The sequence below is a fragment of the Uranotaenia lowii genome, chromosome 3, assembly GCF_029784155.1.
Source record: "Uranotaenia lowii strain MFRU-FL chromosome 3, ASM2978415v1, whole genome shotgun sequence".
NCBI classification, from domain to species: Eukaryota; Metazoa; Arthropoda; class Insecta; order Diptera; family Culicidae; genus Uranotaenia; species Uranotaenia lowii.
The window spans coordinates 95,892,676-95,918,021 of NC_073693.1; the positions used below are offsets into that span (position 1 = coordinate 95,892,676).

General features: G+C 37.9%; 2 protein-coding genes across 2 annotated transcripts; both read right to left on the reverse strand.

Annotated features, from left to right (window-relative positions):
• Nucleotides 1-1,916: 1,916 nt before the first annotated feature.
• LOC129756104 (uncharacterized) lies at nucleotides 1,917-20,204 on the reverse strand. The gene is made up of 5 exons (XM_055752861.1): nucleotides 20,119-20,204; nucleotides 2,938-3,292; nucleotides 2,617-2,857; nucleotides 2,166-2,560; nucleotides 1,917-2,101 (listed from the first exon to the last, which is right to left on the reverse strand). Exons 2-5 carry the CDS (start codon nucleotides 2,981-2,983, stop codon nucleotides 1,920-1,922), a joined length of 864 nt encoding a protein of 287 aa, XP_055608836.1. The 5' UTR covers nucleotides 2,984-3,292; nucleotides 20,119-20,204; the 3' UTR covers nucleotides 1,917-1,919.
• Nucleotides 20,205-22,887: 2,683 nt separating this feature from the next.
• Nucleotides 22,888-24,177, reverse strand: LOC129756026 (uncharacterized). The gene is made up of 5 exons (XM_055752778.1): nucleotides 24,021-24,177; nucleotides 23,860-23,956; nucleotides 23,673-23,804; nucleotides 23,227-23,609; nucleotides 22,888-23,157 (listed from the first exon to the last, which is right to left on the reverse strand). The coding sequence occupies exons 1-5, from the start codon at nucleotides 24,061-24,063 to the stop codon at nucleotides 22,955-22,957; spliced, it is 858 nt and encodes a 285-aa protein (XP_055608753.1). The 5' UTR covers nucleotides 24,064-24,177; the 3' UTR covers nucleotides 22,888-22,954.
• Between the last annotated feature and the right edge of the window lie 1,169 nt (nucleotides 24,178-25,346).

Consider the following 25,346-nt stretch of genomic DNA (forward strand, 5'->3'; position numbering starts at 1 on the left):
AGATCACAATATTGTAGTCTAGGGAGAAACACTCACTACTTCAATAGTAATCATACATTCTAAGGCTATGATCATTTAGTATTCGGACACTTTACTTCGGTGATAGCTTCGTTACTAGACCTCGGAAGTCCATCTTAAGTTTTTTTTTTCAGATTTTCAAGTTAACGTGTGTTTGAGATATTTACGATGCAAAAAGACAAGGCAAAAATAATTTAGGTCCATTACCTGAGGGACAACACTTGTTGGTTGTAGTTGACTGCTACAGCCGGTACATGGAGGTAGTTGAAATGGAAACAACGACTACGAATGATGCTATGCGGGAGTTAATGATCATGTTTAGTCTGTATGGCATTCCATCCTTCTTGAAGGCCGATAACGCGCCACAGATTAGTTCGGATTGTGAGGAATTTCGGGAGTTTTGTTTGACTAACGGAATTAAGCTGCTGAACACCATACCATACTGACATCAATCCAACGGAGAGGTAGAAAGGCAAAATCGGTCGATTTTAAAACGCCTTCGTATCTCACAGGAACTCGGGAAGGATTGGAGAAACGAGCTACGGCTGTATTTACTAACATATCATTCCTCCAAGCATCCAACCACAAGAAAATCTCCAGGAGAGTTGATGTTTGGACGTCCGATCAAAAGCAAACTACCGACCATTTCAAACTTTCCTGAAGACGGAGAAGTGCGCGAGAGAGATGCTCTCGTCAAAGAAAAGGGGAGAGAGTATAGTTACAGAAAGCGGCATGCAAAAGAAAGCGATATACGACAGGGGGATGTTGTACTCGCTAAACGGATGCGCAAAGCGAATAAATTGGACACAGAGTTTTCGAACGAAGAGTTCGTAGTTCAGCGTAAAGAGGGGACTGATACCCTTATACAGTCAAAGCTCACTGGTAAACAATACAGGCGTAGTTCGGCGCACCTGAAGAAGATCGAGGACCAAGAAACCATACAGGAGACTCACAGCGATGAACTACGAGATGTTCCGGATCTTATGCCGGCAACGGCTCAACATGAATCCGGACCTATGACGGAAACAGAAAACACACCATCGGAGACAGCATCTTCCCTACGACCTTCAACTACACGACGAAGGAATGCACCGTCGAAGTACCAAGACTATGTTCCGCATTGATTTTCTGATTTTGAAACATTATTAAATAAATCTCTTATTGTTTAACTATTTTGCATTTTTATTTCAAAGGAGGGATTGTAGTGTATTGATTATTATTCAGGATTGGAATAGTTCTCTTCACACCTTGCCATTCATAACTACCTTGCATTATGTCATATTGCTACCACAATCATATACACATACCTTGGCTTGCGGACGGGCGAGCTGTCAGGTAGCCCGCCACCCGATCGGGGATTAAGTTGCAGACTACGAAGAAGGACGGACGCGAATCTTACAATAGCCTTATACACAATCAATGCTTGAGACTATTGGACTATTGTGGTGATGTCGGCGGTACTACGTTTTATGCTCTTCTACTTCCTGTTTTACTACCATCTTTGTGGCATTTCTCACTCTTCAATTATTAATTCGAATCATCAACTAAAATTTTGAATTTTGATTGTTTTGTCAGAAAATTTATATCGTTCAGAAAAGTCTGGAAATGTCTGGAAGAAATGACAAAATAAAAAAAAGGAGTCAAGGTCATGGGTCATTTTTTATTGCTACAGAATCCTTTTCGACCAGTTGCCGAAAATGGTCATAGTTGCTTTTTTTAAAGAGGCACAGCAAAAAAACATGTTCAGTTTATATTCAGGTTTTTTTTTTATTCTGATTTTTTTTTGTTTTATTGAGACGTATTTCTAACCCCTCATCATTCTTATGCTCAGTTCTACTAACTTAATTTGTACATATAAAAGATCGAAAACAAACTCTAAGATTAACAGATTTTGTCGATTGTTAAGTCTCTATACAATGCATGAGGGGTGGAACGGCACATTTGCAATCATACATTTTACCATTTTCTGAAAACGGCTCCAATGAATCTCCAGCATCTAGCGTGAGGTTTCCATACTTGCATATCATTGTGGCATCGGCGCTACAATAAGGCCTTCCCTTGACAACCCTATCAGTGGGTTTGGCTAAAATGAGACGAAAAATAAAGAGTTATTCTTTTTTAAATGAATTAATGTCATTTAATCGTACGCATTCTCCACGTAACAGGACAGCATTCGTTCGTCCTGTATACCGGAATCGCTCCATAGTACGCTGGCTGTCCGTCGGAAACTTCGTGAAGACATTTCCGTTCGAAGCAATTTGGATTTCCGTCGATTTGGGTTTCATCGAATCCTGGCGTACAGATACACTTTTTGCACGGATTTCCGGGAACTGGCATTTTTTCACCTTCCTTGTAATCTTGGCCTGCCAAGGTGCAGGTGGCAAGATCTGCGATGTCACTGTCACAGACTTTTTTGACCGGGCAACAACTATCGGTCTTATACTGAGAAACGCAAACTGGAAGGGGGAATACGGGGATCTGACCTATGGAATTACATCCAGTGCTGCCCATCGCTATAGTTATGTTGGGAGTGTCATAAGTTCTGTGTCGAATAAAAAACTTTAGGAAACATTTCCATCAATATTCAAAAAAACTTACATCAAGCAGGAAGCAGCATCATAACACAAACCGTTTGTTTCTTCGTCGAGCAACAATTCAAAAGGAACTTCATCACCTGGCGAATAAGCCTTCCCCAGAAAATAGCACTTATCAGCGGCAGGATTGTCCAGATGGGGACATGTGAAGCTTGCTGGACATCCTTTCGAAATTCTGCGGCAACTCGGGCTGCAGCCCAAGGCTTCGTAATGTTTTATCGGTTTATCGCAACCCATAGCCAGGTCTGTTAAAATACCCAGAAGATTATCATTAAAAAAGTGATTGTATTTAAATATGTTTTTCTTTTATACAAAATTTACTTACGCATAGCCGCAGCTAACAATAACGGAAGAAAAACGTTCATCTTCATGATTGATACTGAATCAATGTTTTGGAGAACAGGTTTTTATATGGTGACAACACCGTTTCCAAATAAGAATTTTATGGGTTCTTTCGAGAAATTTAAAACCTCCCAAAGACATCAAATAGCGTTATACGAAATAATAATTTTGGAACATTTTTTGGGATCTTATTTGAATTTTTTTTTCTGAGTTTTATTTAACGTAATAATAGATACAGCATTTGAAAGTAACATTGAGGTTTTTTTCATTTACGCCCTCATGATCCTGAGGCTGTAATATGGTAATCATTTTCTTTTTCGTCCAATCTGGGCGGGAATCTGGAAACGATAGAAACATTAATGATCATGGGAGTGTTCTGATACAAATCAATCAAACTCTAAACAGTTTCGATTCAAAATCATTTTTTTAAATTTTCTACTTATGATGCATCTGCAAATAAACATGTTCTGCTTTTTTTTAAATCAGTTTTGTTGAAATTTTTGCTCATGTTTTTTCATTATCTGATAATCCATCAAAAATTTGTGAAGGGTTATTGAAGATTCTGTCAAGTTGATTTAATGAGTAATTAAATGTAAATTTTACTTATCTGTACTAAAATTAACAAGTTGAAGCTTACTTGTTTCAATCGATTCGATTGAACAAAATTGGGTCACGACACGATACCGTAAAGTGAAGAGTTCAAGAGTCATCAAAATAGGCCACTCAGTAACGAAGCATAGATAGGAAATTCATACACAGAAACAAAGCTTAGCTCGATGTTAGATGGTATCCAAACTCCTTTGAATAAGCTATTAATTTTTAATGGCTTTTGTGAATCTCTCATGTATTCGAATGATTAGCTCAATTTTAGACATTCGAACGCCAGATCTTCAACGGTTTATCAAAACGAGTTTTTTTAAGATCTATGCGAGCTTGCAATAACGAAATTGTTTTTATAGTCTTTCATCGAAGCTTTTTTTGAAAATGTGCTGTTGAGAAGTTCAGATTTCAAGAACCTGGTATTAAATCATTGGAAGAAGATAGGTTAGAAGAACAGTAACAGAATAACATACATATCTGTCAAACTATTTTATTTTCAAATTTAAAATCTAGAGTCATGATTGCACATAAAATACAGAGTTTTAGTTTAGTAACTGAGGAAAAAATTAAATATTTTTTTCAAATCTGATCTTCCCTCCTACATGAAACAAAACTATGAAAAAACACTTCCGTTAAGTGAAAATGTCTAGAGAATCAGTTGGACGTATCGCCGCACGAGCAAACGCACGGACCTGTAGTGCTTTTTTAAACCCCTTATTCTAGTCTATTTTGAAAACAATCAAGTAAAAAACTAATTTAGACTTGAAAATTTGAGACTTTTCAAGAAAAAAAAAAATAATTTAGTCATGAAAATATGAGACTTTTCTTTTGTGATTTTTCCGAGAAATCTTCTTTAATGGCAAATAACTTGTATTTCATTTTCAAATGGATCTAAAAAGTTTGATGGTACATTTTTCAATTTTTTTTAAATAGTGTACCGAATTTTCAAATCAATCTTTTTAAATTTTTTGAAATATTTTTGATAAGTTTGTCTGTGTTTTTCAATTCTGTACTTTTGGTGTTCTCAAAACATAAACCTTTAATTTTTTCCTAAGCGAAAATTCACTTTTGATATCGCGATTAACTGTTTTTTCCAAATCGAAATCAAATAGCGCATTTATTCAATCAACCCTTCAGTTGAAAACGAAGGAAAGAAATGTAAATAATGATGAATAATAAAACACAAATATTTTTCTAACAATTAATCAATGTTAATTTATAACCTGATCTTACATTTATTTTAGTAACATTTTTTTCTTAACCTGTGTTTTGGGAATATGTTTTGTCGCCACTAACTGCTTTCTAATTGACCCCGCGCCGATCCTCCGGTGCAGAGGGCCGTGGTAAAAGACCTCCACTGTTGACGATCCGGAGCCAGCGTCTTCACCTGGTCCCAGTCAAGATTCTCGTCGACAGTTTGGATTTCAGCGGCTAGGCTTCGCCGCCACGAGTTTCTGGGTCAGCGGTTTACAAATACTTGCAGTTTTCGCGTCGTTACCGCATATGTGCACCAAGTTTCGCACCCGTACAGCAATACGGATTTGACGTTTGAGTTGAAGATTCGGATTTGTGTTCGTAGAGAGATCTGGCGTGACCGCCAGATGTTTCGGAGACTCGCAAACGCAAAACGGGTTTCGATGTCTTTCTTGGTACCACCATCAGGCGTAATCTGGCTACCAAGATACTGGAAGCACTCCACTTTCTCAACTTGTTGGCCAGCTACCATGAAACTGGAGGGATTTTCTGTGTTGATCTCCATCGACTTGGTTTTTCCGACATTGACTTTGAGACCTGCTACCTTGGAACTTTCGGTGAGGTCGTCGAGTTTGCTCTGCATATCCGGTTGTGTTTGGGCGAGCAAAACAATATCGTCAGCCAGGTCAAGGTCGTTCAGTTGCTCCATTGTTTAAGGATTCCACGGCAGTCTTCGGTTCGGTGCACAGTCGATCGACCTAGTCAGAATCTCATCCATTACTATGAGAAAAAGTAGCAGTGATAAGATACATCCTTGTCTCACTCCAGCAGTCACCGGGATTGGTTCGGACAAGACTTTGCACGAAAATGCCTCGTATTGTGCTTCGATAAGATGGACTAGTTTCTCTGGGACCCCGTGTCGCCTTAGAGCAGCCCAGATGTTTTCATGGTTAAGTCGGTCGAATGCTTTTTCAAAATCAACGAAAACCAGCGGAAGAGAGTCCTGGAATTCGTTGATTTGTTCCAGTATGATTCGTAGCGTTGTAATGTGGTCCACACATGATCGTCCAGATCACAATCCAGCTTGTTGCCGTCGGAGTGTAGCGTCGATTTTCTCCTGGATCCTGTTCAGGATCACTTTGCAGAGTACTTTGAGGCTTGAGGGTTGTATAGATCAACGTTATGCCTCGCCAGTTACCGCACTCTGTCAGGTCTCCTTTCTTCGGGACCTTAACGAGGATACCCTATATCCAGTCGGACGGAAATGTTGCAGTATCCCAGATGCCAGCGAAAAGACGGTGCAACATTTGTGCTGACAGGACAGCAGGAATGCAATCGATCCCAATTCCCAGGTGCTTTGTTGGATTTCATGTTTTTGATTGCCGCTTCTATTCCAGCCAGCGAGGGCGCTTCCGAGATGACGCCATTTATGCGGCTTACTGTTGGCGTTTCGAGCTGCGGGTTCTGTTGGCCATCGCTATTTGTGACTCGGAAGAGTTCTTCGAAGTGCTTAGTCCATCGTTTGAGCTGATCTGTTCGATCGGTCAATAACTGACCTGCTCGTTTTTAGCGGCATTCTTGCATTAGTCCATGCACCACTGAGGCGGCGAGAAATGTCATAAAGTAATCGGATATCTCCATTGCATTGGCGGCGGCTCTTTCTCCCTCTTCGGCTAGGGAGTTTGTTCAGGCTCTCTTGTCTCGTCTACAAGCTCGTTTAACTGCCTTTTCCAGCTCCGCATATCGTAAGCGGGTGGCTGCTTTGGCTGACCCGGTACATGCCTGCTCAATTCCGACTTTCGCCTTTCTCCGATCATCGACCATCCTCCAGTTTCATCCAACATCCATTCACTTCTTCTTCCACGAACTTTACCGAGAGTACCATGGCTCGTCGTGATAAAGGCATTCTTGATTCCACACCACTGTTCTTCGACTGTTCCGTCTGTCGGCAGCTCCGAGGCTCGGGATTCTAGCTGTTCAACGTATGCCCTTTTCACCTCTGGATTCTCCAACCGGTAGACGTCGTATCGACACCCGACTTTCTCCTCGCGCCGTTGGACACGCGCAACTCTCAGTCGTATTTCGCCAAGGACGAGGTGATGGTCAGATGTAATATCTGCGCTTCGTTTGTTGCGGACATCAAGAAGGCTCCTTCTCCATTTTCGGCTGATGCAGATGTGGCCAATTTGATTTTCTGTTCGGCCATCTCGGGATACCCAAGTGACCTTATGTGCTGGTCGATGGGGGAAGAGCGATCCACCGATCACCATGTTGTTGTTGCCACAAAATTCTACAAACAGCTCTCCGTTTTCGCTCATCTGTCCTAGCCATGGCGCCCCATGATGCGCTCAAGGTCCTGATTGTCGGAGCCAATCTTTGCGTTGAAGTCGCCCAAATGGATTTGAATGTCACCCTTCGGAATTTTCTCTACCACGCTGTTCAGTTGACTGTAAAACTGCTCTTTCTCCTGCAAATCGGCAACGTCAGTTGGCGCATAACACTGGACCATTGTAAGGTTTCTAACCCGTGTTCTAAATCTGGCTACGATTATTCTTTCGTTTATAGGTTCCCATCTAATGAGGGCCGCGTAGGCCTGCGGGCTTAACAGGAAACCAACTCCTCGTTCCCGAGTAGCATGTTCTCCTCGTTTGCCAGAGTAAAGCAGGACTTGACAGTCTCGCTTTGGTACTAGTCGAGTAAAGACGTATTCCGGAGTAGCGGCGTTTCTATAGAGTGTTTTCGGTTTTGAGAGTCTCTGAGGCTCAATTCGTACAACAATACAAAAAACAAACACGTTGCCAAGATGGCGGCATCAGCATATCATCTCACGTCTAACGGCCCTAGAACTAACACGTTGGTTATCGACATGTCCACAATCCCGTCACGCTAAGTCAACATGGATATAATTGCAAAGTTTGTTAACGAGAGATTGAAGATCAAGTATTCAGACGTTCGATCTTTACAACACAATACGGGTAAGGCGCTGGTTTTCGTAGAGGTTCCCTCTGAAGAGATGGCGATTGCAGCAACTGAGTTGGATGGAGGAGCTCACGTGTTGACCTTGGAAAATATAAAATACAAGGTAGCAGTGTACATGGAAGATGGCGCTACCACTATTAGAGTCCATGATGTGTCTCCGCAAACTGAAAATTCTACCATCAAAAAAGGTTTGGAAAAATATGGTGACGTTTTGTGGCTGAAAGAGGAATACTGGACCGAGCCGGCAGTATTGAAAGGAATCAAAAATGGTGTCAGGGCGATTCGAGTAAAGCTTCATACTGCTGTTCCATCTTACATTAACATCGATGGAGAGGTGTCGTTAATCACCTACAAACACCAACAACAGACGTGCAGACACTGCAACAGGCCGGTACACTGGGGGCGAAAATGTATGGAGGCAGGGTACATGGAGCTCCAGGTCCAAGAAGGAAGTGTGAGCGACAGGCTGATAGCATCGGGTGTCAACTATGCGGGAGCAGTTCGACAGCAAGAGACGAGAAAGGCCACTCAGATCAACACGGAGTTGGAGAAAAATAAGAGTTCATCGAGCGAAGACGGTCCATCAAAATCAACGAGAACTGATACAAGCAAAGAGGTAGGTCTTGTTTTCACAAATCTAAATGAACTAGTAATGAAGAAATCTAATGTCAGCAATGTTCCACAACACGATGCACCCATAACACGCAGACCTAAAACACGTTCCTCTCCACAGACTTCAAGGTCAAGATCAAACGTGCGTAGCTCGGGGACACGGGTTGAAAAAAATTATAAGCGTGTTGAAGTTGATAAAGCTCCCGCGAGTGATCTTGACTTAACTCGGACAGTCCTGCACAGCAATTTGTATAAGGGACTCATGCTTGATGACGATAGTGATATTGAGACACGGATGAATGCTTCTGAGTGATTGTGAATTTGAGTGTTTGATTAAGTAAAAACTTGTGAATCAGAGGGAATGATGAACATGCTCTCGTATAACATCTGTACAATAAATCTCAATGGAATTTCAAATACTAATAAAATAAATGCGCTTAAAAACTTTATTTTCGTTATGGATTTGGATATAATTTTCCTTCAGGAGGTGTGTAACCAATTTGAAATTAACGGTTTTAAAACTTTTTTCAACATTGATAACTCTAATCGCGGAACTGCTATTTTAGTGAAATATCACATAAAAACTACAAACATAAAGAAATGTATTGACACTCGAATTATTAGTTTAAAAATTAACGATAATATAACAATTTGCAATATTTACGCCCCATCTGGAAGCCAAAATAAAGCCTCAAGAGAGAAATTTTTCAATCAAAATTTATCTTCTTATATTAATAACGGTTACGAAAATTTGATAATCGGAGGTGATTTTAACAGCGTGATCAATAAAAAAGATGCAAACCACGTCTCGAACTACAGTGCATCTTTAAAATTTGTAGTAGAAAATTTGTATCTTCATGATGTTTGGGATATAAAACATAAAAATAAAAATGATTTTACATTCATCAGAAACGGATCAGGAGCTAGACTTGATAGATTTTATATTTCACAGGCATTGAAAAGTAATATTGTTGACGTAAAATCAAATGTGTGTTCGTTTTCGGATCATAAGGCGGTTATTTTGAAAATTAAATTAGAAAATCTTGGAAAGCCATTTGGTAGAGGCTTGTGGCGTTTAAATGAAATTGTATTGAATGATGAAAATATTACAGAGTTTAGACAAAAATGGAATTATTGGGTTACTCAAAGAAGATATTTTGACTCTTGGTTATCGTGGTGGACGGATTATTGTAAAATTAAAATTGCTGCTTTTTTCAAATGGAAACAAAATTCAATAAAGAAACGTTTTAGAGATACTGAAGAATTTTATTACTCAGCACTTAATCATTTATATAACAATTATCTGAATGACCCATCACTTTTGGTTGAAATCAATAAAGTTAAAGGAAAAATGTTGGCACTTCAAAAAACAATGACGAACAGTTTATTCATTCACAGGAAAACCTTCATTTCAGGTGAAGACGTATCGTGTTTTCAAATAAATGAACAAGTTAAAAGTAGACATAAAACTTTGATAGATAGTTTGGAAATTAATGGGATAGAAGAACAAAACAAAGAAGTTATAAACAACGAAATATTGAAATTCTATGAAAATAGTTTCAAAAGAGAACCGACTAGAAGTGGCGGAAGAAATTTCGATCCGAAATACAAAATACCAGAAAATTTTGCTGAAAATAATGAACTGATGAATGAAATAACAGATAATGAACTGATAGCCACTATTAAACAGAGTCAATCTAAAAAGTCCCCGGGAAGTGATGATCTTACAAAAAATTTCTATGTGAAATGTTGGGAGGTGATAAAAAAAGAATTTCTTTTAATGGCGAACGAAGTAATCAATGGTAGGAACTCTAAAAAATTTATGAATGGAGTAGTTATATTGATTAAAAAGAAAGGAGGAAATAATTTAAGTAATTATAGACCAATCACACTTCTAAATTTTGATTACAAATTAGTTTCCAAAATTATTAAAAATAGATTATCCAATTTTAATAATTTAGTGCTCTCAAAAGCTCAGAAATGCTCGAACAAAAATAGAAATATTTTTGAAGCGACGTGTTCTATAAGAGATAAAATTTGTGAATTGAATATCAAGAAGAAACCTGGATTACTAATATCATTTGATTTGGAAAAAGCGTTTGACAGAGTAAATCATGAGAACTTATTATTAACTTTGGAAAAAATGGGATTTCATAGAAAGTTTCTAGTATTTTTAAACAGTTGCTTGAAAAACTCTTTTTCAAGAATTTTAATAAATGGAAATTCATCACGAGAAATTAAAATAGAGAGATCAGTACGTCAAGGGGACCCTTTATCTATGTTACTATTTTGTTTCTATCTAGAACCTTTAATTGCAAATTTATCTGAAATTTTAAATGAGAATGATGAATTAATCAATAGTTATGCGGATGATATAAGTATCGTAGTAGTAAATTTTAATAAAATTGGAAGAATAAAACAAATATTTGAAGAGTTTGGAATTTTTTCTGGAGCCAAAGTGAACTATCAAAAAACTCAATCAATTGCAGTTGGGGCTATTTCTAGTAACAGAATACCGGAATGGATTGAACTGAAAGATGACGTTAAAATACTTGGCGTTTGGTACAATAATTGTTATCGAAATATGATGGAAAAGAATTGGGATGAAGCTATACGGAAATTAAGTTTTGTACTTCATCAAAATAAATTTAGAAAACTTAATTTGATCCAAAAAGTAATTTACTTAAACACTTATGCATCTTCTAGAATATGGTACCTAGCTTCTATAGTTTCAATTAATAAGAAATACATTGCCAAAATTAAATCAATGTACGGGACGTTTTTGTGGTTTGGAATATCTTTGAGGGTGTCATTTAATCAAATAATTTTGTCTAAAAAATTAGGAGGTTTAGGTTTAATATCGCCTGAATTTAAATGAGGCCTTAGAGGCAAAGGGGTATAAGTGCACAAAAGCTGATTTCGAGAAAAACGCATTTGAAATTTGTTGTGTTCCAATAAATTTCATGGATATTTTTTCTGAACTTTTTAAATTGATATGCCAATCATTAACTAAAACAAAACATTCGACATCATTTTTATAAAAAAACAACATTCATTTGATGCTTATAGAGATGACTCATGATTTTTAATAATTGCACTTATACCCCTTTGGCTCCAAACGCATGCACTTATACCCCTTTGCCACCAAATTAAGGCACCAAAATAATTCACTTATACCCCTTTGCCTCCAACATATTTTACCACTTAAATGATTGGTCTTGACAATTTTGTTAAGAAAACAACATGATTTAGTTTTGTATGAATCAGAGTTATATTACTACATAAAAACTTATGATTAATCAGTATCTAAACCAGTAGAATTATCATCACTATCATTATCGTTCACTGAGTCACGGTTTGAGACAAAATCACTTTGCTTAAGTGTTATGATGAATTGGAGGGAGATAATCTAGTAATTTCTGCAGGTCTTTAGATTTGGCTGACTTGATGGGAAGTGTATCCTGGTAAAGTTTGTCGAGAGTTTTAACATCTGAAGGTCGGCCTGTTCTTGTCAACTTCAAGTCGATTTCCTCAAATGGTAAATTTTCATCCAATTCAATCGTATGCCTTTGATTGGTTTATTGCACAATATGGTGTCCATTTTGGAAACGGACTTAAAGTCATAAAGACTTAATTTTTTTACAGTAAATTTACGGCTTGCTTTTTTTACGATATCGACCCAGTCATCTGGTACAAATACATACTGTGTTTTTCTACGAGCTTTTTCTATCAGTCCAAAATCCGCATCACACTCCATGTAAGAGTGACCAGAGATAAGAAATTTAAGATCTACTTTTTCGAGGTTAGAGTTTTTTATCATATACATCCAAAATTTTATAATATTTCTGTTTTTGTTTTGACCTACACAATTATCACTAAACGCAATCAGATGTTTGACTGTTGATGGTAAATGTTCAATATAGTTCAATAAACAAGTGCCGATCTCCTGGGATCCGCGGTTACCCTCACTCTCGTGCCACATGTACATCGATGCTTTTCCTGTAGCCAGATCATGAACACCAAAATTCAGTGTCCATAGTTGACGAGAATAATATATGAGACCCGTTGTTATAGTTGGAGTTGGCAAGGTTTTCTGCAAATCAAAACATATCGAATGGACACACGGATCATGATGTGCCATCTGTTTAGCTGTTTGCTTGGCAGCTTTAGCTGCTTCAACTTCTTTTAAATGGTTCTCTTTTTCTACGATTTTCTCGTCAACCTCCGAATGATTTTGGGCAAATTTCAGTTGAATGTCTAGTTTATCGCACGTCGCACATGTATCAGAAAGAGGCCGTTTAAAACTTAAGTTAAACTTAGTGTTGAAAATATGTCTATAAAAACTTTCTTTCACAGGTTCTCGATTTTCGATTTGACAGGCTTCACAATAAAGTTTATATAGCTTGAGAATATTCAAATCAGGATTCAAGAATTGCCTTTGGGGATTTGTCGATCTCGAATAGTGACTACTGTATCTCGGGAACGTTGCGATATGACGCTTTACGTGTTCAAGTGTATCTTGTGGTGTTTTGTTTGAAGGAGTGTGTTTGCCTCGTTTGTCGATCGTTGCTATTCCTGAATCCTGTCTTTTTTTGTAAATGTTGTTAAATCTTTTGTAACTAATGTCAAGCGTTTTTAAGATAAAAATCTTACAAACTCGGCGATTTTTAATTGTTATCGAAACACTCAAAGACTTTTGCTTTTCAGCAAAAGGCTTGAGTCTGCGAGGGACGGAGATTTTCATGCAGCTATTCAAAAAGCTGGTCTAGAGATCCCAGGAACCGAGGTTCCAAAAATCTTGGAATATTCTCAATCGTTCCTCTTCCGAAAAAGTTGACATTTATATCGACAACGATGATTGTTTAAAGAATGGATAGCCCTGGCTTGTCTAATAACACCTTTTTTATCCAAATATGTTTTTCCGGAATTCCGTAAGCGCTTACGTGTATTTTTCTTCTACATGTTCGAGTTACTTACTCGCTTTCTCGTTCTTTCCGGAGTATGAGAAGAACTAACCTCTAAACTGCCTTCTGTTTCTGGTGATTCCACTGTGATTGTCGATTCATCTTCTAGTTCTTTTTTTGATTTTTTTCTACTTGGACCAGCAACTTCTATAAAAGAATTTGTATATAGTGCAAGGCAACGCAACAAAAAGATGTATCAGTTCGGATTTATCACTAGTCCCGTGCAGACGTGTTTTGCTGTATTGGCTGTTGTCTATCTGAAAATTTCTCTATTCTATTGTTCCTCGCGAGTTTCCTTTTTTTTACTGTTTGGAGTGCAAGAGGAATTATCTCGTGTGAGTGGTGAAGTGAACGGCAATGGACGGTAACCCTGGAGGGGGGGAGCCGTCATGGGCGTTTGGCTCACGCTATAGTGTCCTGAGCTTCCCGGAAATTACTACAATCGGAGACAGTAGTAAATCCAAAAAACGGCAGGCATTTCGAGAACAACAAAAAGAAGCAGACTATACGAAGATGGCGAGGACAGAAAATCTCAATAATGGTCCAAGATTCCTCGTACTATCACGCACAGATACCAACATGACTATGCAAACAGTTTCACCGTTCTTCATAAAAAAGGCCATTGATTCTATCACCCCCAACGTGACCATAAGTAGGATGCGTGATGGCAAATTAATGTTAAAAACGGTTGACGCACATCAGGCCCAAAAACTTCTCAAGCAAACAACATTAGGAGGCACCATGAACATCCAAGTGACAGAACACGAAACTCTCAATCGTATTAAGGGCACAATAAGTTGCTATGATCTGAAGTTTTTATCAGATGAAGAGGTGTTAGAGGAGCTGAAAAATGAAGGGGTAACAGCAATTGAAAGAATAAAGAGAAAGAACAACAAAGGAGATCTTGAAATCACATCTGTTATCATTTTGACCCTAACCGAGCATTTCTTCCTCAATCCATCGGAGTAGGGTTCTATAATTGCCGGGTACGACAGTACGTGCCTACACCTATGAAGTGTACGGTTTGTCTGAGGTTCGGCCACAAAAAAGATGGATGCCGAGGAAATCAAGTTTGCGCTCAATGTGGTGAGCTTTACCACGGAGAGCAATGTTCTCAACTGTCTGGCGAGGACAGAAAATCTCAATAATGGTCCAAGATTCCTCGTACTATCACGCACAGATACCAACATGACTATGCAAACAGTTTCACCGTTCTTCATAAAAAAGGCCATTGATTCTATCACCCCCAACGTGACCATAAGTAGGATGCGTGATGGCAAATTAATGTTAAAAACGGTTGACGCACATCAGGCCCAAAAACTTCTCAAGCAAACAACATTAGGAGGCACCATGAACATCCAAGTGACAGAACACGAAACTCTCAATCGTATTAAGGGCACAATAAGTTGCTATGATCTGAAGTTTTTATCAGATGAAGAGGTGTTAGAGGAGCTGAAAAATGAAGGGGTAACAGCAATTGAAAGAATAAAGAGAAAGAACAACAAAGGAGATCTTGAAATCACATCTGTTATCATTTTGACCCTAACCGAGCATTTCTTCCTCAATCCATCGGAGTAGGGTTCTATAATTGCCGGGTACGACAGTACGTGCCTACACCTATGAAGTGTACGGTTTGTCTGAGGTTCGGCCACAAAAAAGATGGATGCCGAGGAAATCAAGTTTGCGCTCAATGTGGTGAGCTTTACCACGGAGAGCAATGTTCTCAACTCCCAAAATGCGTGAATTGTCAGGGATCTCACACATCTTTCAGCCGACAATATCCGGTCTACTTGGATGAATTCGAGATCCAGCGAATCCGAGCTACCGAACGAGTAAGCATGCGAGAGGCTCGCCGAAAACGTCGCCTACAGGCACCTGCTGTTATCACTCCACGTCTTCATCGAACGTTTGCTGAAACGACGCGTCAGCGCGTAAGCGGTAATGCAGAACCAGTAAAAAGAAATGAACCATCAAAGAGTACCACATCGTATAAATCTTCATCGGAAACATCACCTCCGCTTATGGATTCACCCATGCAAGCAGAATCGACGAGACGCCAACCTAGCAGCGACAACATCGGAGCAACGTACGCAGATAATGAACACCGACACCCCCGATTACTCGGTAGTAACGCATCACAGGAATCAGAAAATATTGAGTCAAATCAAACAACAACAACAACTACAACAGGTAACAAAAATATTGTAATTAGAGAACCAGAAAGCGAACTTAATCACACAGATAAAGAAATTGAAAATGTAAGCTTAACCTTCGTATCACAAGCAATTCAAAATTCCATTCTTTTGAATGTTCAGAATGAAGAACTTTAGATTTTCCTCGAGATTAAACTTTGAATGAATCAGTATCAGTAATGGATCAGTGTCAGCATAAGTAATTTTTTTTTCTCTCTCTAATTCTACAATGGCCTGCATCTTGCAATGGAATGCAAATGGTTTTTACAACAAATTTCTCGAATTAAAAAATCTGATTCAGGAACTAGATCCTTTTGTCATTAGTATTCAGGAAACACATTTTAGCCATTCGAAAACTCCATCTTTGAAATACTTTAAAATCTACCACTCTATTGACGACGTACACATTCGAGCCTCCGGGGGAGTAGCTATATTAGTTAAAGATAACTTTCATTCAACTGAAATTGAAATTGAAACTGAATTACAAGCAGTGGCAGTTAAGATTTACTACCCACTTGAATTGACAATATGTAATTTATATATTCCTCCAGATAACGCAGTAACAAAAACTCAAATCCGACATTTAATCGCTCAACTTCCTAGACCTTTCCTTGTAACATCAGATGCCAACGCTCACAGTAAGTTTTGGGGTTGCCGTAGAGACGACGCTCGGGGGAAAATCTTTGAAGAACTCTTAGATGAACTTGATTTGAATCTGCTCAATGATGGTTCTGCCACTCATTTCTCTCTCGCGAACAATTCTTATTCTGCAATTGATCTCTCTTTTGGGTCACCTTGTATTTCAACACATTTTACATGGAAAGTTTTTCCCGATCTATGCTCAAGCGACCATTTTCCTATTATGATCTCTCCTCTCAATTGTCCTTTAAACCTCTCAAGACGCCCTCGTTGGATTACGTCTGCTGCAGATTGGTCATTATTTCAAAATTCATTAACATCTTCATCCTCGCATGAATCAAATACCAATGTATTGGAAAAAGTAAAATGTTTAACATCAACTATTATTTCTGCAGCAGAAGTATCAATTCCAAAAAGCTCAAACGTCCTGAAAAAGTTCAAACCTCTATGGTGGAATACATCTATCGCTGATTCAATAAAACAACGGAAGAAAGCCTTAAGAAAATTTAATAGAATTGTAACTTTAGAAAATGAATTGGCTTACAAACTGGCGAAAGCTAAAGCACGAAAATTAATCCGATCCGCTCAAAGACAAAGCTGGCAAGAGTTTGTCCCAACGATTTCATTCCAAACCTCTCCAAAAGAAGTTTGGAGGAAGGTACAGAAAATTTCCGGAAAATTTTCACCTCAGTTTATAACATCTTTAAAAATTAACAATGACTTAGTCACAGACACTCAAGCTATAGCCAATGAGATGGCAAAACACTTTTCATTTGCATCAAGTAACCATAACTACAGCGAAACTTTTAGAGAACTTAAAAATCTAGAAGAAAGAATAATGGAATTTGATTACAGCTCAAATAATAATGATGATCTCAACCAACCTTTCACATTCGAAGAATTAAACTATGCTCTTAAAAACTGTAAAGGTTCATCTCCAGGCCCGGATAAAGTTCAATATGACATGATCAAACATCTTACATTTGACACGCTAACAGAATTACTAACAATTTATAATGAGCTTTGGGAACAACACAGTTTTCCTAGTGAGTGGAGGGAATCCATAGTTATCCCTATCCGAAAACCAAATAAAAATCCTCTTAACCCTGCAAGTCACCGACCAATTTCACTAACATCTTGCCTTTGCAAAGTCCTTGAAAGAATTGTGAATAGACGTCTCGTTTGGTTTCTGGAATCCCGAAACTTTTTCACATCCTTTCAGTCCGGGTTTCGTAAACACCGAAGTACATTAGACAATCTTACAACTCTGGAATCTGCAATTCAAAACGCATTTGTTGGTGGTGGCCATTTCGTCTGCATCTTCTTCGATATCGAAAAAGCATATGACATGACGTGGAGATATAATATAGTTCGAACATTAGCAGATTTAGGAGTGAGAGGGCACATGTTAGCTTTTATAAATAACTTTCTTAGCCATAGGACCTTCAAAGTTAGCATAGGAGATACATATTCTTGTCCCTACAATCTTGATAACGGCGTGCCCCAAGGGTCTGTACTCAGTGTGACTCTGTTTCTTATAGCAATTAATAGTCTACAAACATGCTCATTAGATCCTATAATATTACTCCAGTTCGCTGATGATCTGGCAGCTTTCGTTCAAGGGAAATGCATGGCAGATATTCAATTGAAGCTACAAAGTCTCTTAAATCGAATGAATGAATGGAGTGAAAAAACAGGATTCAAGTTTTCAGTCTCAAAAACTAAAGCCATCCACTTTTGAGCTTGAGCTTGAGCTTGAGCTTTGATAAACCGTACATTTCAGTAGTTGCTACTCCGTGATTGACAAGAACCATCAAAATTGTACATAGATCCAAATAAATGGGGCTTGGGATTAGCTTACCATTTTCTGTGTACACGTTTCGAAGGTTCCTTATCTTATATGGTCAATAACGGCGCCGGCCACGTCCTTACGGTTCATCGGGGAAAGGGAAGGATTGTTAGTTCGACTTCCGTTGCTACTAGAGACCGAATACACCTCTAAATCTCCACGGTCGTCTCAGGAAAGGTGTTTGTTAGTGGGAAGGTAAAAAAGATCTGGATTCCCTTTGGGAAGGGATGTGATCAAAGCAAAGTAAAATATTTAATGATCATCACGTCGCACACTATAGAGTACATCGCGTTTTTATTTACAGCAAATACGTCCTTACGTGGCATTGTCATACACGAACAATGTACTTAGCACCGATGCAACTTACCGAATTTTACCGCGCGCTTATAACGAGAAGAGCAAAACGTCCTCGCGTGGCATGTCATACAAGTACAATGCATTTATCACCGGCGCAACTCACTCAAAAACTAAAGCCATCCACTTTTGTCGGAAAAATGGCTGCGCCGATCCAATACTCTCGTTCAATGGTAACCTTATAGAGATTGTAGAATCTCATAGATTCCTAGGCATGGTATTTGATAAAAAATTAACTTGGAATTCACACATCAGACAACTTAAATCCAAAGCCAATTCCTCGATTAATCTTATAAGAACATTAGCTAACACCAACTGGGGCTCCGATCGGAAAACTTTGTTAATTTTACTTAAAACTCTAGTATTATCAAAAATAGAATATGGATCAATCGTCTATGGTGCTGCAAAAGAAACTTTGCTTAAACAGTTAGGATCAATTTATAATTCTGGTATACGACTCGCAACAGGCGCTCCTCGTACCAGTCCAGTGATAAGCCTTATGGCAGAAGCAGGTATGATCCCGTTGAACTATAGGAGAAACATAACATCTTTGTCGTTTGCAGTTCGTAGCTCCTCAATTCCTCAACACCCTTTTCACCTCCTCGACCAACAAATTCCCCAATCAAGACGCACCCTTCAAAGATTAAAAAAGTGTTTCTATGTGAATGCACAAATGCTTTCTCGAGAATTTGAAATTGATTTATGTAATATTCAAATCCGCCACTTTCACAAATATCCCCCTTGGATGGGGCGCACTATTCAGGTTGATTTCACAATGAAACACAATCATCTAAAAACCAATCGAGCAATGATGCAACATGAATTCAAAAAATGTACCAACAAATATCTAGGTCGTTATTTCATTTACACCGACGGATCTAAGTCCAACCAGTTCGTGGGATTTGCTGTATACTCCGTCCAAAGATCCTTTAAATGTCGTATTCCGGAATGGTGCTCAATTTTTACAGCAGAACTTTTAGCTATAGAAAAGGCAGTAGAATATGCTTTGGCATCTGATTCCCAAAAGTCCTTGATTTTGTCGGATTCCATGAGTTGTTTATATGCACTACAAGACACTTTTTCAAGTAACAGTATAGTTCAGAGAATCCACGATAGCATAAGATCCCCTCAAAATTCGGCTAAAGACATTGTTTTTTTCTGGGTTCCTTCACATGTAGGCATCGATGGTAATGAAATGGTAGATAGCTTAGCAAAAAACGCAATAAATGATCAAGTTACAACTATACCACTAATGTTCTATGATATTATTGCAAAAATTAAAAGGGATATTAAATCAAAGTGGAATGACGAATGGCTAAATGTACAAAACAATAAACTTAGAACTATCAAGTCAAACACTGAATCTTGGAAATCATCCAATCGTAGCACGAGAAAGGATTCGATTATACTTACTAGAATACGTATAGGTCATACACGCTTAACTCACAACCATCTTTTTAGAAGAGAAGAAGCACCAAATTGTGAAACTTGTAACGAGCGAATTACAGTAGATCACTTGCTTTTCAGCTGCTCAAAATACTTTTATCACAGAAATAAGTTAGGAATCAGCAAAAAGGATCTAGAGGATAACACTGATCGAAATGATGTTTTAATCAAATTTTTGAAAGAAACTAGATTATATTTAGAAATCTAAAATTGTTGTTGTTGTTTAGAATAAGTAGCATTGTATATAGTAGGGAATAATGGTGTGAATAGCCTATTAAGAGCTGAACACCCTTAAATCAAATAAATAAATAAATAAATAAAAAGATGTATCTTACCTTCCGAAGAACAAAACGATCCACTGCTGCTTGCATTGAAATCCGTCGGTATATACGAGGTATCACTATCGGGGCTAAAATCTTCAAATTCTGAGCTCGAATAATCAGCATTGAAGGTTGCCATTTTTGTTGGATGACCAAATGTTAGTAAAATGATGTGATGAAAATTTTTGTTGGCTACCAGTCTGAACACCTCTTTACAAATGATGAAATTATAACGACTTGCCCATCCCAATAACCATCAGATAGATAAGACAACAATGGTTATTGAAATTTATTGTTGCACTTGGTGGCAAAAGGGTATATGTGAATTTAATTGGTGGCAAAGGGGTATAAGTAAATAAACTTGGTGGCAAAGGGGTATAAGTGCTGCACTTATACCCCTTTGCCGCCAAACAAAATACTGTTTTCATTTAGCAGTGTTTTTTCAAGGAGACAAAATCAGTTGTAAATAGTGGAGTAAAATTTCCCAAAAAATATCATACACACTTTCACGCTCAAGGAATCGTTCTACATGCTTAACTCAGTTTTTTAGATTTTGTCACTTATACCCCTTTGGCTCCAAGGGCCTCAAATGTACATCATTGCTTATATCCAGATTCATAAAATTAAGAACAATTTCTCCTTATTTTGTCAACATGATTTTTAGCGCTGGAAATCCTCCAAATTTGAAAAATCTTCCTATAAACGCACATTATTTCAAAACACTTCTTTTAGAACTTCCTTATTTACCTGAAAGAGTAATAGAAAATCCATCTGCGTCATATATTTATGAACTTTATATTCAGCGATTGCCGATCCCACACATAATGCAAAAATACCCTAACAGAAACTGGATTAAAATTTGGAAAAATGTTTTTTCAGAATCAATTTCTTCTGAACATCAGATGTCATGGTATCTTTTAGTGAATGAAAAAATAATGTGCGCGGAGAAACAATTTCGCTTCGGATCGGGTTCATCGATGTTTTGTGAATTTTGTCCTCAAGTTATTGAGGACATTGAACATAAAATTTCGGTGTGTCCTAAAATACGAAATTGTTGGTGGTTGACTATAAGTGAAATCAAGATCATTAATCGAAGCAGTATGCGTAATTTTGGATTTAATGAATTAAAGTTCCCTGAGCTGAGCACTTTGGTTAGATCAGAAAAAATAAAAGTAATACGCATTTTTACACTATACCTTACATATACATTGATTACAAACAGAGCTGACATTAACCTTGATGAATTAATATTTAAATTTAACTGTGATTTGTGAAAGCAATCCCTACATAAGTGTTTAAGTTATTACAAGTGCTCGCTTAAAACATGAATGTAAAGAACCCAATCAAACATAAATAAACATGCTTGTAGAAAAGTAAAAAAAAAACCCGTGTTCTAAACCTGGCTTCGATTATTCTTTCGTTTATCGGTTCCCATCTAATGAGGGCCGCGTAGGCCTGCGGGCTTAACAGGAAACCAACTCCTCGTTCCCGAGTAGCATGTTCTCCTCGTATGTGTCTTGTGTTCTCCGGACTGTGTCTTGTGTTCTCCAGTGTTAGGTCAACGGACTTTGCTCAGTCCCAGAATTTCAAGCTTGAGGCGGCAAGCCTCTCTAGCAAGTTGTTCCAGTTTGCCTTGTTGGGCAAGGGTTAAAACGTTCCAAGTTCCAATTCGTGTCCGTGTTTTCATACTAAAAGTCGTCGCCAAAGTTCCAGGTCGGTCATTTCTTTCGGATTCCGTAACAATTTCAAGTCGGGAACAGTAGGTTGTTAGCTTAAAGTCCATATCCCACGATGGGACTGTCATCTTGGACTTAGCTGGCGGGAGCCGCATTTCTGTCGCCAGATAGTGCTATTCGTGTCTCCCGTAAGGCAAATATTTTTTTGGACGTGTAACATATGAACTACAACAGTTTTCGTGAGGCATGTTTTTTCAGATTTTTTTTCTTTCATGCTGAATAACGAGAAAACTTGTAACTTTAGCTGTGTATAATGTTCTAAACATATTTTACATTACAAGGTTTCTATTGATATAAGTTTTATATGAAGTTCATAATAATTCAAACGACTTAAATAGATTTTACTTTTGTGGTGTCAAAATGACACCAAAAGTCGGAAAAGGGAGTTTTTTTGTCCAGGCTTCCAGGGTTCGTCCATAAAAAAAGTAAAGATGCAATATTGAAGAACTTTTGAATTCATTTAGGGTCCCCGAAGAAATTTTTGTATTTTGAAGCTTCTGAAAAAAGTTACAAGCCTTCAAACTTGCAATGGTGTCAAAATGACACCCTTATGCGGATGAGGGTTAAGGGGTGTATATCGGTTCAAGTATATCTTCTTCTCACATGATTTTTTCAAATGACAATTGACTAAAATTGCATATAAAAGCGACTCGTTATAAAAAAACATTCCTTGGCGCACTTTTCTTGGAGTTAATCGAAAATGGAAGAACATTTATTTTTAAGCTTGTCCTGAAAGATATTTGTATACAGCTTTCGCTGGAAATATACAAATCAAGACTTATAAATTTCTTTATTTTTTTCTTTCTAGTCAATCCATTGAACCCACATTGGATAAGATGGAAGCACTAACGAACGTTTTCCTAGATCAATTAGCCACTGTCCCTATTCACCTTACCTAGGGGTTTGATTAAAAATAGTGAAAATATTAACAACTTTCTTTTTGACTGAGTTCTGTGGTGAGATCCACTCAATATAATTTGACAGAAATAAAAAAAATAGTCTGAAATCTGCTCCAATTCTCCCCATTTTGAAATGAAAAAAATGAAAATACCTAAATCCCAAGCTATTATTTAGGCGATTTATTTTCAAAGATACGACTAAATTTTGAAAACCGATTACACTGGTGTATTCTTGGATTGCGCACACTGTACCAACGGTGGAATTTCACAAGAACACTGGACGGTGAATTGATCGGTGATCTCGGTTTCCAATTTATCGCCAATGTTTAACGTAAGGTTTCCGTATTTACACTGCATCTTAGGATCTTGGGGAGCACCCGCCGACTTTCCAGTTCCGATCACCTTATCCGTTTCTCTAGCTGTAAAAAAATCGTATAAACCGGTTGGATCAAGTGATTAATGTTGATTTTATGGTAAGATTAACTTACGCATCCTCCACTCCCAGGGACAGCAACGATCTTCGTAGTAAACTGGAGCCGCTCCTCCGTAAACTTGTTTAGCATAGAACAGCTCAAAGCCACAGATGGTATCGTAGCAGTTCGGGTCGTTCTCGATGTTGGATTCTTTGTAATTTTTATGACAGATGCAGGTCCTGCATTTGTTGTTAGCTGGACGCATTTTTTCCCATTCCAAATACTCTTCCCCATCCATGGTGCACTTGCTCAGTTCCTGTCGTTCTTTTCCGCAAACTTTTCCCGCAGCACAGCAGCTCTTTGATTGATATTTACGAATGCAATTTTCATGGTCGAATTTCTGGAAAAACTCCGGACAATCAATATGGGTACAACGGAACTGAGCGAACGGGTTTCCACTGAAATCGATCGAACATATTACTCAAATCCCCTTTCAATGATCACTTTTCATTATTTTTTACCTTCTGCAGTAGCATAATGCTGAACATAGTTGAGCGGATTCGTTGTGTGGTACTTGCTCGTTCAATTCATAGATTTTTCCGTTGAAATAACATTTGGAGTTGTCACGATTGGTCAAAGCTGGACAGTCATACCTAAAACTTTCATGTTACTATCCTTGCGATAAGCACTATCAAAATGACCTCTCACCTCACGGGGCATCCCGACGTTGATTTAGTCCCAACCGGGTTGCAGTTCATAGTTTTATAGTGCTGAGTAGGGACATTGCATCCACTAGTGAAGTTAACTATGAAAACAAAAACAAATATTCTTAAATTACATCTAAAGTTAAATATAATCGATGACATTACTAAGAACAACCACCAATAATGGTAGAATCCGTTGGAGCTCCATTTCCCGCAACTATATGATCAGAACACAGCTCTTCTGCACAATTTGAGGTGTAATCTCTAGGACGGTGAACAAACAACTGACCAGTTGCAACGGCCTGGAGATTAAACTTCAATAGATTGAAGCAAGCGGTTTTTTAACCTTTTGTCTGGGTGAGTCACGTTATTCTGCGAAATTTGTTTATTTTGATTAACTCGTTGTTTATTTGATTCCTACTTGATCTTGTGTTCGTTTTATTCATTTGATTTTTTTTTATTCCGGTTAAAAGGGCTTGTCTGATTAGACAGTTACTTCTATCAGAGTCTGGAAATGATCTTCTTCCAGGATTCCAATGCTCGCAGTGTTTTTTTTTTGTTTCGATTATAGTCGTTTAACCATCTTTATGACATTCGCGACTTTATCAACGTTGCAGTTGGCGGATCGTTATTGAAAAACTTATCCGGTACAACTGTGTTCGATGTTCTACTCTTGGGCTCGAACTCGCGGACATCGGCTCAGGAGACAACAGACTTGCCAACTGAGCTATATCACAAGCCCGTGGCTCGTAGTGTATGCAAAATAAGCATTGCACATTAGGATAGCTCAGAACTGAAATCAATCTGGTATTTTTGAAACTCAACTTCCAAATGATAGTCAAGGTTTAAGGGAAAAAATATTCTTTTTCGTGTGGTACTTTTTGATTCTATAATAATCGATTTGAGTATGAAAAGTTATATGCTTGGACATAACGTTCAGAAGTCTAGCTAGAATTATCTTTTAAAAACTTGAAATTTTGACTTATTATTCACTAAAACAAATATAATTTGCCATCCAATTACCACAGCTTAATACCTACCTTCTTGAGAAAACTTGCACTTTGCTAGTTTTCGAAACTTTAGAATAAGTAAATGCTTACATCAGAATATGGAGAACAATCTAGGAATGATTTATAATTCAGTTTGAAAATGTTATTATCTTGACCATCACAGTCTTTTCGGTAGTTTTTAATAGAAAATCAATTTTTTTTAATATTCATAAAGCTTTACCTATACAACCTACCCTACTTTTGGAAATGATATCTAGAACGTAGATTACAAAATGTCAATGAGTTTACCTGCAAATTATTTGATGCAGTCATCACATGACAATTTAGTTCTTAAATACATATTATGCATTGCGAGGTAGAGCCACCAGAATTCCAAGTAGTTTTGAAGCACCCTTATGACGCCCAAGGCACCTTAACCATTTCTAGATGTGATCGAACTCCTTCAAAGGCCGTTGATTTTTGAAATCTTAATTTTATATGT

What these genes read in the sequence shown, in the direction of transcription:
- LOC129756104 (XM_055752861.1), bottom strand. Translation starts at nt 2,983, where the DNA reads ATGAAGATGAACGTTTTTCTTCCGTTATTGTTAGCTGCGGCTATGC. An exon ending in ATTGTTAGCTGCGGCTATGC is followed by an intron (nt 2,858 to 2,937) that starts GTAAGTAAATTT and finishes GTATTTTAACAG; the next exon opens with ACCTGGCTATGGGTTGCGAT. An exon ending in GATGCTGCTTCCTGCTTGAT is followed by an intron (nt 2,561 to 2,616) that starts GTAAGTTTTTTT and finishes TATTCGACACAG; the next exon opens with AACTTATGACACTCCCAACA.
- LOC129756026 (XM_055752778.1), bottom strand. Translation starts at nt 24,063, where the DNA reads ATGGAGCTCCAACGGATTCTACCATTATTGGTGGTTGTTCTTA. An exon ending in GCATTATGCTACTGCAGAAG is followed by an intron (nt 23,610 to 23,672) that starts GTAAAAAATAAT and finishes GATCGATTTCAG; the next exon opens with TGGAAACCCGTTCGCTCAGT. An exon ending in TCCCTGGGAGTGGAGGATGC is followed by an intron (nt 23,158 to 23,226) that starts GTAAGTTAATCT and finishes ATTTTTTTACAG; the next exon opens with CTAGAGAAACGGATAAGGTG.